At 39.7% G+C, this 14,149-nt stretch overlaps 1 protein-coding gene and 1 long non-coding RNA gene across 3 annotated transcripts in view; one reads left to right on the top strand and one right to left on the bottom strand.

Annotated features, from left to right (window-relative positions):
• Positions 1-14,149, bottom strand: part of shroom1 (shroom family member 1) — a 65,677-nt gene that overhangs the window by 14,662 nt on the left and 36,866 nt on the right. The window contains exons 4-8 of one of the 2 annotated variants that reach the window (XR_015520660.1): positions 11,784-12,206; positions 8,103-8,633; positions 6,635-6,755; positions 2,083-4,189; positions 1,050-1,450 (exon numbers count right to left, since the gene is read on the bottom strand). Coding sequence is in view for 1 of the 2 variants with exons in the window: in XM_087301871.1 (XP_087157997.1) it covers positions 3,917-4,189; positions 6,635-6,755; positions 8,103-8,633; positions 11,784-12,206 (1,348 nt within the window). In the remaining variant the exon portion in view is untranslated. The remainder of the gene's footprint in view (positions 1-1,049; positions 1,451-2,082; positions 4,190-6,634; positions 6,756-8,102; positions 8,634-11,783; positions 12,207-14,149) is intronic. The other variant, XM_087301871.1, reaches the window with a different exon arrangement.
• On the top strand, positions 9,339-11,034 carry LOC147838983 (uncharacterized). Its single transcript, XR_015520803.1, has 2 exons — positions 9,339-10,108; positions 10,256-11,034. It is a non-coding gene; the product is annotated as an uncharacterized LOC147838983 (long non-coding RNA).

The raw sequence follows: 14,149 nt of genomic DNA, 5'->3' as shown, positions 1-14,149 counted from the left end.
GGTGAACAGAAGGATTGGACTAACCAGGGGACCATTCAAAGTTCCTTTTACACGCCAAGGTCATATGTTGTAAAGACTACCGAAGGAAAGCTAGTTAGGAGGAATCGCCGTCATCTCCAGCAGGAGCAGATTCCTTCAGTAACTCATCCAGACAAAGTGGAACCTGAAAGAAAGGATTTTCCAGACTCTGAGAGTGCACATAAGCAGGACGTTCCCATCGTAGAACCAAACACAGTAACAAAGACATGTTTTGATTCTACAGCTATCGTACCAGAGTACGAACAGCAGTCACGGCCAAACACAGTGACTCGCTCAGGCCGAGTGAGTAAGCCTGTTCAGAGACTTAATTTGTGAGCTGTGTGCTCTTATACACCATAAATGGGACTGTTAAAAAAAGTTGAATAGAGTTTTGTGTTCGTGTACACGTGTATAGCATATACAGTTAAAAAAAAAAAAAAAAAAGAGGAAGATGTCATGTATGTTAAGTGCTAATATAGTGAAGTGCAGTAGGGGGAGTTACTGAGTTACTAGAGCAGTTGTTGTAATAATCAGAAGAAGAGTAAAGTTAGTTGAAGAAACATATAACATGTGTGAGTCTCTTTATCTTCACATGACAGTAGCCAAGGTGATGTGAATGAAGTTATAAAGTACACTGATCCCTTTGAAGATTTACCCGTGTCCTCGGTATAGTCTGTTTTCCATATCAAACTGAGAAGAAGAGACTGCAGCCATGATCAAACTTGCGAAGTTTTAACTTACACGGAGAAGATGCAGGACTGAACTGTGCGTGTTAGGCTACTTAATATTCAGGAAAAGCCCCAATCAGAGAGGCGAATGTCTGCAGCACCGCCTCCGTTTTCAAATGTCTCCGTTTTCCATCATCCACACTGAGACGGAGCAGCTGCGTTTCAGAATGAAAACGGCCTCTCCAGCGTTTTCGAAACGCTCCGTTTTCGGCGCTCGAGAACTCCGGCGTAGTGTGGACGGATGGCGTAACCGTAGCAAAACTTATGCGTTTTCAAACTAAAACGCATTAGTGTAAACGGGGCCTCAGTCTCCAGGAAATGAAAAGCTCTGCACGGTAAGTGTGTGTGTGTGTGTGTGTTTTCCTGCAGTGTTTTAGTGCCCCTCCTATTTGTCTACACAAAGACACACCTCATTTAAACACCTCGTTCACACGTGATGCTCATTAGTGATGGGAAGTTGTGCAGACATTGAACAGGTTTTCAATTTTTCGTTCATCATGTGAAAGACTAAATGAAAGCTTTAATCTCCTTCATAATATGGATGAAGAAAAAACAAAACAGACCAAAACACCATAGTTAACCTGCAGTTATACACCGCCTGATAAAAGTCTTGTCGGCTATCCAAGTTTTAGGAACAACAAATAATAAGTTGACTTCTAGCTGATCATTTGGTATCAGACGTGGCTTATATGAAAGGCAAAGGCCTCTAGATCAGTGGTCCCCAAACTTTTCATCACGGCGGACCGGTCAACGGTTGTCAATTTTACAACGGACCGGTGTGGGAGGGGGGTATCTATCTATCCATAGTAACCATGTATAGTATAGTATGCTGCTGCGCTAATGCATCCAGGTTAATCATGAACAACTCACGGTCTGATTATGTTTCAATCAAGGTTTACATGCATCAAATACATCACATCTGTGCCAAACGTTTCAACTGACGAACATATTAACAATAATACAACCGTATAGCTGAATTAAATGTATGCATTGGCATGTTACAGCCCTAATGAGTATGATTATGTGAAACTCCATATAGATGCATATTGCAATGATTTCGGGTAATTAGCGATGCACGCACACATATATGCACAATCTTTAAATGCTCTGCTGATTTGGACTCTATAATACCTGTTTTATAACTTTAAACTATCAACAATCACCGCTGAGCTATGTTCTAGCGATCGTTCTTCCCGCTCCGTGGTGGATTTTGGCATAGTCCATTTCACGTGAGATGGCGAGGGTGAGTGGAAGAAACCAAGTCACGGGGGGAATTTTTTCTACAGAAATAATTTATTATTTCTTATGTGGCCAGGTACCAATCGTTGGGGACCACTGCTTAAGATGACACTTATTTTACCACAATAAAAAAATGATCATGCCTTAATTTTTAATGATTTAATTAGGACAGTTTGCTCAGACTAAAGTCTCGTCACTGAACAGAAATAATGTCCAGTATAGAATATAAAGTCCTGCTGCAGTGGAGACAGAATGAATATTGTGTCTGACTCCATCATGAGCTTGGAGGACTGCATCCATACATCTCTGACATGACTCAAATCACTGATTATAAAGTCATGTGGAATGAAGAAGAAAGCCTTCTTGAAATTCCTTGGATTCATCTTTAATGCCTCCTCCTCCATCATACCCCAGACATGCTATAGTGCTCCGGTTTCCCCCACAGTCCAAACACATGCACTATAGGTGACTTGGATGGACTAAATTGGCCTTCAGGAGTTCACACTAAGCTGATGATTAATTATAAAGCCTGTGTGGCATGCTATCCCGGGAGAGAGCCCTGAGCTCAGAATATCCTTGACCCCGGGGCTCCCTCCCATTTGAAGGGCGAGAGGAGAGTTTGAGCTGAGGTAGGTCTCAAGAACTCCCCTACTTGTAAACTGCTGGGATATATCTGACTAAGGGTGCTTTCACCTCTGTGAATCGATTCAGTTGTTCCGAAACAGGGCTTAAATTTGTTAAATTGTTGCTCTTTGCTCTTGGTGCAGTTCGCTTTCAGACGGCAAAGTTTCTAATCGGACCAAAAGAGCTAAAACAAGTCATGTGCGAGTAAACTCTCCTGCCATTGGTCAGTTTCACGGTTTATTTTGCAGCGTCCCGCTCAGTTGTCATGCATGGATGTGGTGGGGAGGGGTGAGAAGGGTGCATGACGTATTTGAGGAACCGGGAGGGAAACGTGCGATTTCCGGGAGATTATCACTCGTTTGCGGGCACTGGGAGTCTCTGTGCATTTGCAGGAGACTAACGAAACTTCCGGGAGATTTGGGATGTCTGGAATGTCCTCCCGCCCTACTTATAATTCTCTATTTATATAGCCGTATGCTTATTACATATCCATAAAACACTGTGATACAACCGGGCTCGGATCATATCGCTTTCTCACTACAATCGATCCACTCCAGAGTTTGTTTCAATTGAGCCGAGACCACCTCATTCAACCGAACTCAGAGCGATTGTTTTGGCGCGGATCTGAGCGCGATTAGTGGATTCACTTATGCCAAATGAACCGCGCTAACTGGGCAAACGAGACCGGTTTAGATACAAAAGTCTAGGTGTGAAAGCACCCTAAGAGTTGCCTCAGGATGTTATTTTGAAGCGGTCAATTTACTTATGGTGTATGTCTTTGGACGATGGGAGGAAACTGGAGAACCCGTGGAAAGCCCGAGTGGAACACTGGGAGAACATGCAAACTCTGCACAGAATCACCGACCGGCTCGGAGAGGGCCGAACCAGCTCTTGCAGTGAGGCAACAGTGCTACCCACTGAGCCACCGTGCTGCCCTATCAGAGAAGGGGAGGAGTAGGGGTGGAAGGGGAGACGAAGATGACTGAAGTAGAATGCTCTGGTAGTTTATAGTGTGTCAGTGTTCATCTAATTGGTGCAAATATGCAGAGCTGATGCGATACCAGCTGTGTTCAGTCATAAGCACGTGATCCTCTTGAAATTAGTTTTTAAATAAACCACACATAGAGTATGAGTGTGTGTTAATGAGTGTGTATGGGTGTTTCCCAGTACTGGGTTGGAGATGGAAGGGCATCCGTTGTGTAAAACATGCTGGAATAGTGGCAACCGCTGATAAATAAGACACTTAGCTGCAAGAAAATGAATGAATGAATGATTTTAAAACCTGTGACTGGTGCTTATTTACTTACTTTCTCCTCTGCGTCAATGCTGTCGTCCACAGTGCTGAGGGCATTTTGTACGCGGGCCAGCCGGGCGGACAGGCACAGCAGCAGACTCAGCACTCGCTCCAGGTCTCCTATGAACTGTGTGTATCGCTCCAGCTCGGCTGGGATGCAGCAGAGTCCTACCAGCGCCTGTACGGCCTCTCCGCGTGCACCGTTCGCCTTCTCCTCAGCCTGGACGGCAGAGCGCACGTCCTCCAGACTCTTCAACTGATGCTTTATATGCGCCATGAGCTGCTTCTGTGCATGACGACAAACACAGAGCACATGCTGATTTAGATTGGATTCAACTTACTCTCATCATTATTATTATTCTGCTCAAGCAAAAAATTAGTTCAAGCCTAAATAATAAACAATTGGTAATTTACTCAAACACATGCACACACAAACATGCACACACACACACACAAAAACGCACAAACATGCACAGACAGAAACGTGCACACACAAACACATACGCACACAAACATGCACACACACGCACACAAAAACTTGTGGACACACAAAAAATGCAAATACGCGCAACCAAAAACACTTGCACATACAAAGACGCACAAACACAAATTTCATTTTCACATTAGCACACAAACACGTGCACACACACACACACACACACACACACACACACACACACACACACACAAACAAACAAACAAAAACACATACACAAACGAACACACAAACAAAAACATGCACTCAAAAACATGCACACACACAAAAACACACACAAACAAGCGTCCACAAACACGCATACAGACAAAAACATGCACACAGACAAAAACGTGCACACAGAAACACACACACACACACACACACATACAAAAACACACACACACAAAAACACACAAACACACACTCACAAACACGCGCCCACAAACATGCACACAGACAAAAACATGCAAAAACACACAGAGAAACAAAAACATGCAAAAACACGCACACAGAAACAAAAACATGCAAAGACACGCACACAGAAACAAAAACATGCAAAAACACACACAGAAACAAAAACATGAAAAACACACACACACAGAAACAAAAACATGCACACAAAAACACACTCACAAACACGCACACATAAACAAAACATGCACTCAGAAACATGCACACACACAAAAACACACACACACACACACACTCACAAACGCACAGACAAAAACATGCAAAAACATGCACACAGAAACAAAAACATGCACACAGACAAAAACATGCAATATTTGCACACAGAAACACGAGTACACAAACACGGACACAAAAACATGCAAAGTTTCAGCAACAAATTGACAAAAACCTATGCAACACTGCTATGCTGACATTTTTGTGTGTGCCTATAACATACAGTATATTAATTCCTCTGTCAAATCAACTTGATTTAAACTAGTTTCATCCATATTTTCTGCAGAAAGTCATCTTAGTGTCAAGGTCATGGGAAGCGAAGCCTCCGCTGTTATCCTTTATTCAATACACACACGGTAATGTGTCTTTTACAGGACTTTAGAAAGCATCATTATTTTATGTGTACACAGAGAGCGGCGGGTCTGTTGCCAAAATCTTCTGCAAATCTTGATGTTATGCCATGACTTTTGAAAAAACACAAAATATTAGTTGTGTGCAAAACATCTCTGCTGTGGGACCACATTTGGATTTCAATAACTGAATATGATTATTTTCACAACCTGGCGAAACACAGATTCTCCTGTAAATGGGACTGAACCCCACAGAAGCATAAAAAAGTTGTAAATTATTTAAGTAAACTAAATTATATGAAGACTATTATATCAAGATTTAAAAGAAATGCATGAAGGGATGGTTTTCATTATATTCATACAATGAAATTAGGCTTGCTAAAGCGATTTTAATAATATATTTGTCAGTTATAAAAAAAAACAATATTATAATACAGTTGAGTCATTTTTTGGCCCCCTATTGGTGGCCTCATCATAACCGGGGTGGCAATAATTTTATTTTATTTTTTTATTTTATTGTTTGTTTGTAATTGTAGTTTTCATTTATGTGTTTTTAATTTACAATTTTAATTTACTCATTTAGCTAATTTGATTAAACTTAATAAATAAATGATTTATTTATTTTATTTTTTGTATTTTTGTTTTATTTTCAATTTTAGTTTTAAATAAATTTTATTTTTTTATGTTTTGTATTTTAAAAATTTACTCATTTATTTAGTTTATTTATTTTATTTAGTATAAATTTATGAGATATTTAATTTATTTTATTTATCTTTTATATATATTTTTATTTTTATTTATTTGTTGGTTTTTAAATGCATTTTTATTGTAATTATATTTATTTATTTAGTTATATTAATTAATTGTACATTTTTTGTATGTTTTAGTTATATTGTATTTTTATTTACATTGTTTGGGGTATTTGTTCATACAGTTTATCTACTTATTTAGCTGGCTTGATTAAATTTAATAAACTATTTATTTTGATTATTTATTTGCATTTAAGTGTATTTTTATTGCAATTGTATTTAGTTTAATTATATATTTTTTGTTTTAAATTAATTTATTTTTCATTTTATTTTCTATTTTAGTTTTAATTTAATTTATAGAAATTTTTAAATATGTTTTGCATTTGTTATTTATTTAGATTTAGTTAGTTTAATTTTAATTACATCTTTATTTATTTATTCATTATTATCATTCCCAGTGTTAACAGTACCTTTTTACTGACGATATCCATTTCAGTGTTGCACTGTACATCTTTTTGGTTTTTGATAGCAGAGTTTTTGTCCACAGATGACGGATGTTTTGGTGGATCATCACAAACAGGCATCTCAGAGCTTTAAAAACAAACCAAAAATGCTAAGTAAACATACAGTTAAATTAATAAGATGTGTGTATGGACCCTTTTCACAAGACTGTCATGATATGACAGCATCAGCATCTTAAATCCTTGAAAGTTTTTAATATTTAGATTTTTTTCTTACAAACATATGAACATTTACGCTCACAGCTCACTTTATTAGGTACACCAGTCAAACTGCTTGTTAACGTAAATTTCTAATCAGCCAATCACATGGCAGCAACTCAATGCATTTAGGCATGTAGAGACATGGTCAAGACGATCTGCTGCAGTTTAAAGCGAGCAACCACTCTTTACAACCGAGGTCTGCAGAAGAGCATCTCTGAACACACAACACGTCCAACCTTGAGGCGGATGGGCTACAGCAGCAGAAGACCACACCGGGTGCCGCTCCTGTCAGCTAAGAACAGAAAACTGAGGCTACAATTCACACAGGCTCACCAAAACTGGACAATAGAAGATTGGAGAAACGTTGCCTGCTCTGATGAGTCTCCATTTCTGCTGGTTGCATTCGGATGGTCGGGTCAGAATTTGGCCTTAACAACATGAAAGCATGGATCCATCCTGCCTTGTATCAGCGGTTCAGGCTGGTGGTGGTGGTGTAATGGTGTGGGGGAGATTTTCTTGGCACACTTTGGGCCCCTTAGTACAAATTGAGCATCGTGTCAACGGCAGTCTTCACTGTTCACTTTACTCAAATGGCCTCCACAGTCTCCAGATCTCAATCCAATAGAGCACCTTTGGGATGTGGTGGAACAGGAGATTGGCATCATCTATGTGCAGCTGACAAATCTGCAGCAACTGCGTGACGCTTTCATGTCAATAATCATGTCAAAATCTCTGAGGAATATTACCAGTACCTTGGTGAATCTATGCCATGAAGGATTAAGGCAGTTCTGAAGGCAAAAGTGTCCAACCCGGTACTAGTAAGGCATACCTAATAAAGTGGCCAGTGAGTTTATATGTATTCATGTATGCATTATATCATTTTTTGCATCAAATTGCTAAAAATTGCATCAATTACTGCTTGTTTAAGGTGTTTCTAATGCAGAGTGTATGGAAGCGGGACAGTAAATCTGACCTTATTCTCTCATCTGGCTGCCATTATCAGTCTTACACTATTGTTTTTCCTTTTCTGAAAGTCTTAATAACACCGTCATGGAGTTTTACTTTTATTATTTCAGCAAATAGGAGTGTAAAAAGGATTTGTTGTCTTCTTCCATTACCTGCGCTCTAAGCTTACCAACTTTGATGACTTCCGCTACTAAGAAATGCCAGCAAATGTGAAAAGGGTTCATAGTCAAATGTCCCGCACAGCTCTTACCAGTGTGTGTCCTTCTCTGGGTTGTGAAGCATCTGCTGGTGTTTGTTCTTGTAGTGCTCCTCCATCAGAAGAGTATCCTCAGACAGCAGCTGCTCCATCAGCATCAGTGCCGTCTTCCTATTGGCTACCGGGAAAAGCGTGCGAGCTAACGATTGGTCGGCTGAGACCACTTCCTGAACCAGAACCTCCCACTCCAGCAAATTCCCTTCAGTGTTGTTTTTAGGGTCATCTTCATCACTTTTCACATCGTCTTCCTCAGGTTCCCGTACAGACTCCAAAACCTCCTGGATTTCAGCATGATTTGGGATGGATGTGGGTTCGTGGTTTTCAGCAGATGAGGCAGGCGGTGGATTTTGGGGTTCAACAAATGTAGTTTCAGTAGAAGGACAGATTTTTGGCTCTTCCTCACTTATCTCGATGGCAGAAATCCACAGACTGGGATCTGTAGTGACTCCATGACTGAGAGAAACTTCTTCATTAGACACGACAGAGGCTTCATTCTCATCTTGAGGAAAACGTTCTTGCTCTTTTCTGAAACATATTAAAATACTTGCAGTGTGAACAATGTACTAATTTGGATACAAAACCAAATGATACAGATTTTATTCATTCATTCGTTAGAACTTACAAGGGCTGTGCAATTAATCGAAAATCCGATTTCGATTTTGGATTTAAACGATTATGAAAAAGCATTAATCGAGATAAACGATTATTGCATCATATACCGCCCCCTTTCCAGCTGTTGCTCCTAAAAGCGCGAAAGACCGCATGCTTATGTGTGTGCGGCACGCGCACAAAGCCAGAAGCATGCGGCCGGTCAGCATTCGGTCTCATTCGCACACTGAAGCTGAATTATACTTGCGCCGGGCGCCACATTGCGCACCTCTGCTGACCGCACGCACCTCGCTAAATGGACGAGGCGCAGACATCTACAGTCATCTTAATGCGAGCGCTTTAATGGTCAAATAGATGTCAAAACGCAGTGTTTAGTGATTATTCATAATAACCCTCATTTGTGTAATAAACAAACGAGTTACGAGTTGAGGATCAAAAGACACATGAACCATTAAGGAGACAGCGCGCGATGTTGTTTTAATCATTAATCAAACAAAACGAGAAAATCCTCTGCTCTTGACTGAAGGATTTTTGTAGGTAAAGTTTTATTCTTACAGTGAAAATTCTTAAAGCACAGTTTGTTTCATATTTTTATTCTATTGTATTTATTTATTTTTTCCCTTGCAAGGAGGAAAATAACTGTATGTATACATTAAAGCCAGAATTATTAGCCCTCCTGAATATTAGCAACCCTTTTCCTGCCCAATTTCTGTTTAATTGAAGAATTTTTTTAAACTTATTTCTGAACATAATAGTTTCTATATATCATTTCTGATTACTGATTTCTTTTATCTCTGCTATGATGACAGCAGATCAAAGTTTTCTAGATATTTTTCTAAATACAAGTATTCAGATTAAAGTGCAATTCAAAGGCTTAATAAGGGTAATTAAGCAGGTCATTGTATAACAGTAGTTTCTTCTGCAGACAATCAAAAAATATATTGCTCAAGGGGGCTAATATTATTGACCTTAAAATGGGTTTCAAAATATTTAAACCTGCTTTTACTCTAGCTAAAATAAAACAAATAAGCCTAGAAGAAAAAAATATTATAGGAAATACTGTTAAAATTCCTTGCTCTGTTAAACATCATTTGAGAAATATTTATTTAAAAAAAAAAAGATTCTCAGGAGCGCTAATAATTTTGACTTCGACAGTAATCGTTTTAAATAATCGTGATTACAATTATGACCAAAATAATCGTAATTATGACTTTTCCCAAAATCGAGCAGCCCTAGAACTTAGTCCCTTTATTAATCTGGGGTCGCCACAGCGGAATGAACCACCAACTTATCCAGCACGTTTTTACACAGCGGATGCCCTTTTAGAAGATTAAGGCACGCAGAAAGACACATAGAAAAAGTAGGCGGGGAGGACTCGCCTTAAAGGCGCAGTACGACAAAACGACCCCCTGGTGGAAAGATGCATAAAACAGGATCTAGTAAAAGGTATAATGAAAAATCTGATGGGTGTTCTGAACTGAAACTTTACATACACATTCTGGTAACCCAGGTGCTTTTCAACAAAATAAAAAAGCAAGAACGGTGCGGTTGGACACGGAGATTCTAGAATAGTACATTTCACAATAAACAGTTAACTGTTAAACAGCGGTTTGTTCTGTAGACAATGGACCTAAATAGACCTCATAGATATATACACTAGATATCGCATAGGGACCCTGAGCATGCGTCAATAGCGCCGCCACATTGGTACAGTGCTCCCAGGACAAATGTCATTCAACCAAACTAGACAAGACAGTGTTATTACGTGAAGATGCTGGACTTTAGCGCTGTCTACGGGTGTAGTAACGAGCAAACAAAGAAAACAAAGCACAAAGGCAGAACATTTCATAGGGAAGATTACGTTTTTTTAACGTTTTTGTATGTTCTGAACTTTTGTGCTAATCAGGTAACGTTATTGATGATAATACAGTCTCTTACTGCATTCACCATAAGGCAAAGCAGCTCCAACTCTCACTAAACACTCGGCTTATGCTAGTTTTGTTGAATAAAATCAGCAAACAATGCAAAAGAAATATGACAACGAGATGCTGCGCTGCCAGAAACTTGTATTATTGTCGGCTAGTGAAGGAGTCGTTCATAACGGAGGTTCATTCACAAACGAATCGCTCCCTCCGTCAGTATGAGAAGTGAAAGCAGGAGAGGAGCTGTGTTTCAAGACACGGATCAGATCAAATTTTACAGGGAGGGTGAATAGTACATTTCTGTACACACAAACACAAGCTTTTTGTCAGGAATGCCAGTGCGATCACTTATCTATCAATGTAGAAAATTTATGTAAAATAATAATTTTCTTTATGTATGTACTTACACAGGAATTAATAGTTTATTACAATGAACTTATTGTGTAAATACATGTATTTACTGTGTACTTGTGCTTGATTAAATACATGTATGTATTTACAGCTGTAATTACATTTGTAAATACACTGTTGACCATCCCTTACACCTTAACCCACTCTTAAACCTACCCACACCACCAAACATGTCCATAACCCAACCTCTATCCCAACTCAAAAGCACCACAAGTGTTCTCAAATACATTATAAACACAGTAAGTACATTGTATTTATTTCTTTTGATGTAAGTACATAGTAGTTAAGGACACTTAATATAAAGTGGGACCAAAAAAAATGGCATACTAACATCCAGGAAAACTCCCGATCATAGATATATGTGTATATGTGTATATCTCTGGCTTTGGATGGCCACAGTCCTCAACTGTACCTTGGTCCCGCATTCATTTCAAAGGAGCGCTACCCTGTTCCAAAATGGCGGCTCTATTGACATTCCTTCAAATAGATAACAACAGGGTAGGCGACATCTAATGTATATATCTATGAATAGACCTTAAAATGGCTCTAAAATTTTTTTAAACTGCTTTTATTCTAGCCGAAATAAAACAAATAAGACTTTCTCCAGAAGAAAAAATATTATAGGAAATACTGTGAAAAATTCCTTGCTCTGTTAAAGAAAATTTGGGAAAAGTTTAACAGGAGGGCGAATAATTTTGACTTCAACTGTGTAGATCAAATGGTTAATATTTACCTGACATCCAGCTTTATTCCGCCGTGTTCAGATAAGGGACTGGGCACAGACACAATGCTGTAATCCACATGTTTATGTGTAGTGTGTGAAACCACATGGAGTTCATCATCATTGGAGGATTCGTGTTTTATAGTACTGGTTAACCATGGATTCTCAGGACCTGCCTGAGTGTTTTCTGTACTGCTGTGAATGTTCCTGTGTGCACGTCTTCCTTCAGCAAGGAATGAAACAGTTCTCCTGTGTCCCAAATGCTGGTCGAGTTGCTCTGAGCTTTTGCTGAGAGCTGCAGGTTTCGTGACGGCAGACGCGCCGAGTTCCTCCATAGACTTTCCTCTTGAAGCTCTGACTTGAAAGCGTCGCTCATCAGGAACTGATGCAGGATAACTCTGACGGATGGCTTTACCTTCTACTTTTCTTTGAGCGCTGAAAAATAATGCATGTTTTTAGTTTAATAAAAGGAGAAAATAATTAGTCATGCCTTATTGAAGGCCACTGTACTATGAAGGCTAATTTACACTTCTGTGTCGAGCGCATGTGAATGGTCTGGCGCAGCCTTCGTGTGGTTGCATAGCCCTCGCTGTGGCTGATGTCGACGCTAATGCGCACCTCTCAAAAAATGTAACCAAGTTGCAACGATTCATACTGCAAGCTCTGCGATTGGTTGGCTTGGTATCGGTGATAAATGTGCGCAGTGCTGAGAACCAAGTCCTGTGAAGGAGTTCCAGATGTTTTGTGTTTACCTTATGTTGTGTTCACATCGAAACAGAACTGATGTAGATTCGCGTGATGGGCAGGGCCTCTGTCTGCCCGGTGACTTTAGCTTCGTTGCTAAATGGCTAACATGGATTTTATTGAGGGAATAGCTGTGTTTATGTGCTTCATGAAGGCTGAAAAACAGCGTCGATTCATTTGAAGCCTGTTCTGTGTGCTCTAGATCCTTTCAGAGGTGCACCCAGCTCTGTGAGCTTATAAACTCTTCCAGAAACTGTACCTGGATGATAGAGGCTTTCTGCGGTGATCTGACTGAGCCAAGCCCAGTTTGATGAACTGTTGTCCGTGTAGGCAGGAGGATTTTCCCCCGGGGCATCAACAACAGGCGCTACGTCATAATCACGCCCCCACAAGAACAAGCTCCTGATTGATTAACGTGGTGCAAATATCCGCTGAAGTTCAGATTTTCGAACTTGACCGATTTGCGCAATAAATGCGCAAAACGGTCAATTCACGCTGCACCATTCGCACAATTGGCCGCATTCGCACTGAGCCATTCCCGTGTATCACGCCAGGGGACGTCCATTTGTGTCTTTGCATTGACTTAACATGTAAATCACTTGCGTTTGACGCTTTTTCTGGTGTGAACGCAGCATTATGATTAAAGTTGTTGCTTGTGCGCAGGTTTCAGACTGAATGACTTGTACATTAAGGTAGCATTGAGAAGACCACAAAACACCCGCAAAGAAACTCGATACAGAGGAACATAACATAACCTACTGCCAGCTAGCATTTCGAAAGTGTTATTGCAGAGCAACACAAACACAACGCAAGGCATGCACCATGGGTCACGGTGATCGCTTGACGTAGAAGTATAAACCAACCCGAAAACATCCTATAGGTTTCAGAACTTTTCATTGCAGAAAATTCCTTTCTTACATAGATTTTTTTGTCTCGTTTCTAGTCCAAATATCTAAAAATTCTTAAATCATTCATTCATTAATCTTCCTTTGACTTAGTAACTGATTTACTAAGGGATCTCTACAGCAGAATGAACCACCAACTAAATTCTTAAATTAAGAAGCATTTTCTGGACAAGCACAAAATAGTGTTGTTTTAGGAAATAATATGCCAGAAATAAGTGAGTTTTTCATTAAAACAAGTTAGATAATCTGCCAATGGGGTCAGCAAAATAATCCTGCTTTCCGTTTTGACATAGCTTTATATTGCTTAATCCATTGCAGATTATTATACTTATAAAGAACAGAGGACAGCCAGTCTATTCTACTAAACAAAGGGTGTGCACACTCTGTACTGGAGAACTGGTGTCCTGCAAAGTTCAGTGCCAACTCCAATCAGACAAATCGGGACTAGCTAATCAAGCTCTTAGGCTTTCAAGAACAGGGGTGCCCAATCCCATTCCTGAAGATCTACCTTCCTGCAGAGTTTAGCTGCAACCTTGATCAAACACTTCTGTCTTTAATTACCAAGTGTTTCTCAGATCCTACTTAGTTGGTTTAGTTGTGTTTGATCAAGGGTGGAGATGATCTGTGAAGAAAGGTAGATCTCCAGAAACAGAATTGGGCAACCGTGTTCTGGAAACATCCTGGCAGGTGTGCTGAGAAAAGTTAAAAGTTTAAAATCTGTAGGACACC

This window comes from Danio rerio, chromosome 21 (genome assembly GCF_052040795.2).
Source record: "Danio rerio strain M-AB ecotype USA chromosome 21, GRCz13ab, whole genome shotgun sequence".
NCBI classification, from domain to species: domain Eukaryota; kingdom Metazoa; phylum Chordata; class Actinopteri; order Cypriniformes; family Danionidae; genus Danio; species Danio rerio.
The sequence above is the reverse complement of the archived record's forward strand: the minus strand, read 5'-3'. Positions and strand labels throughout refer to the sequence as shown.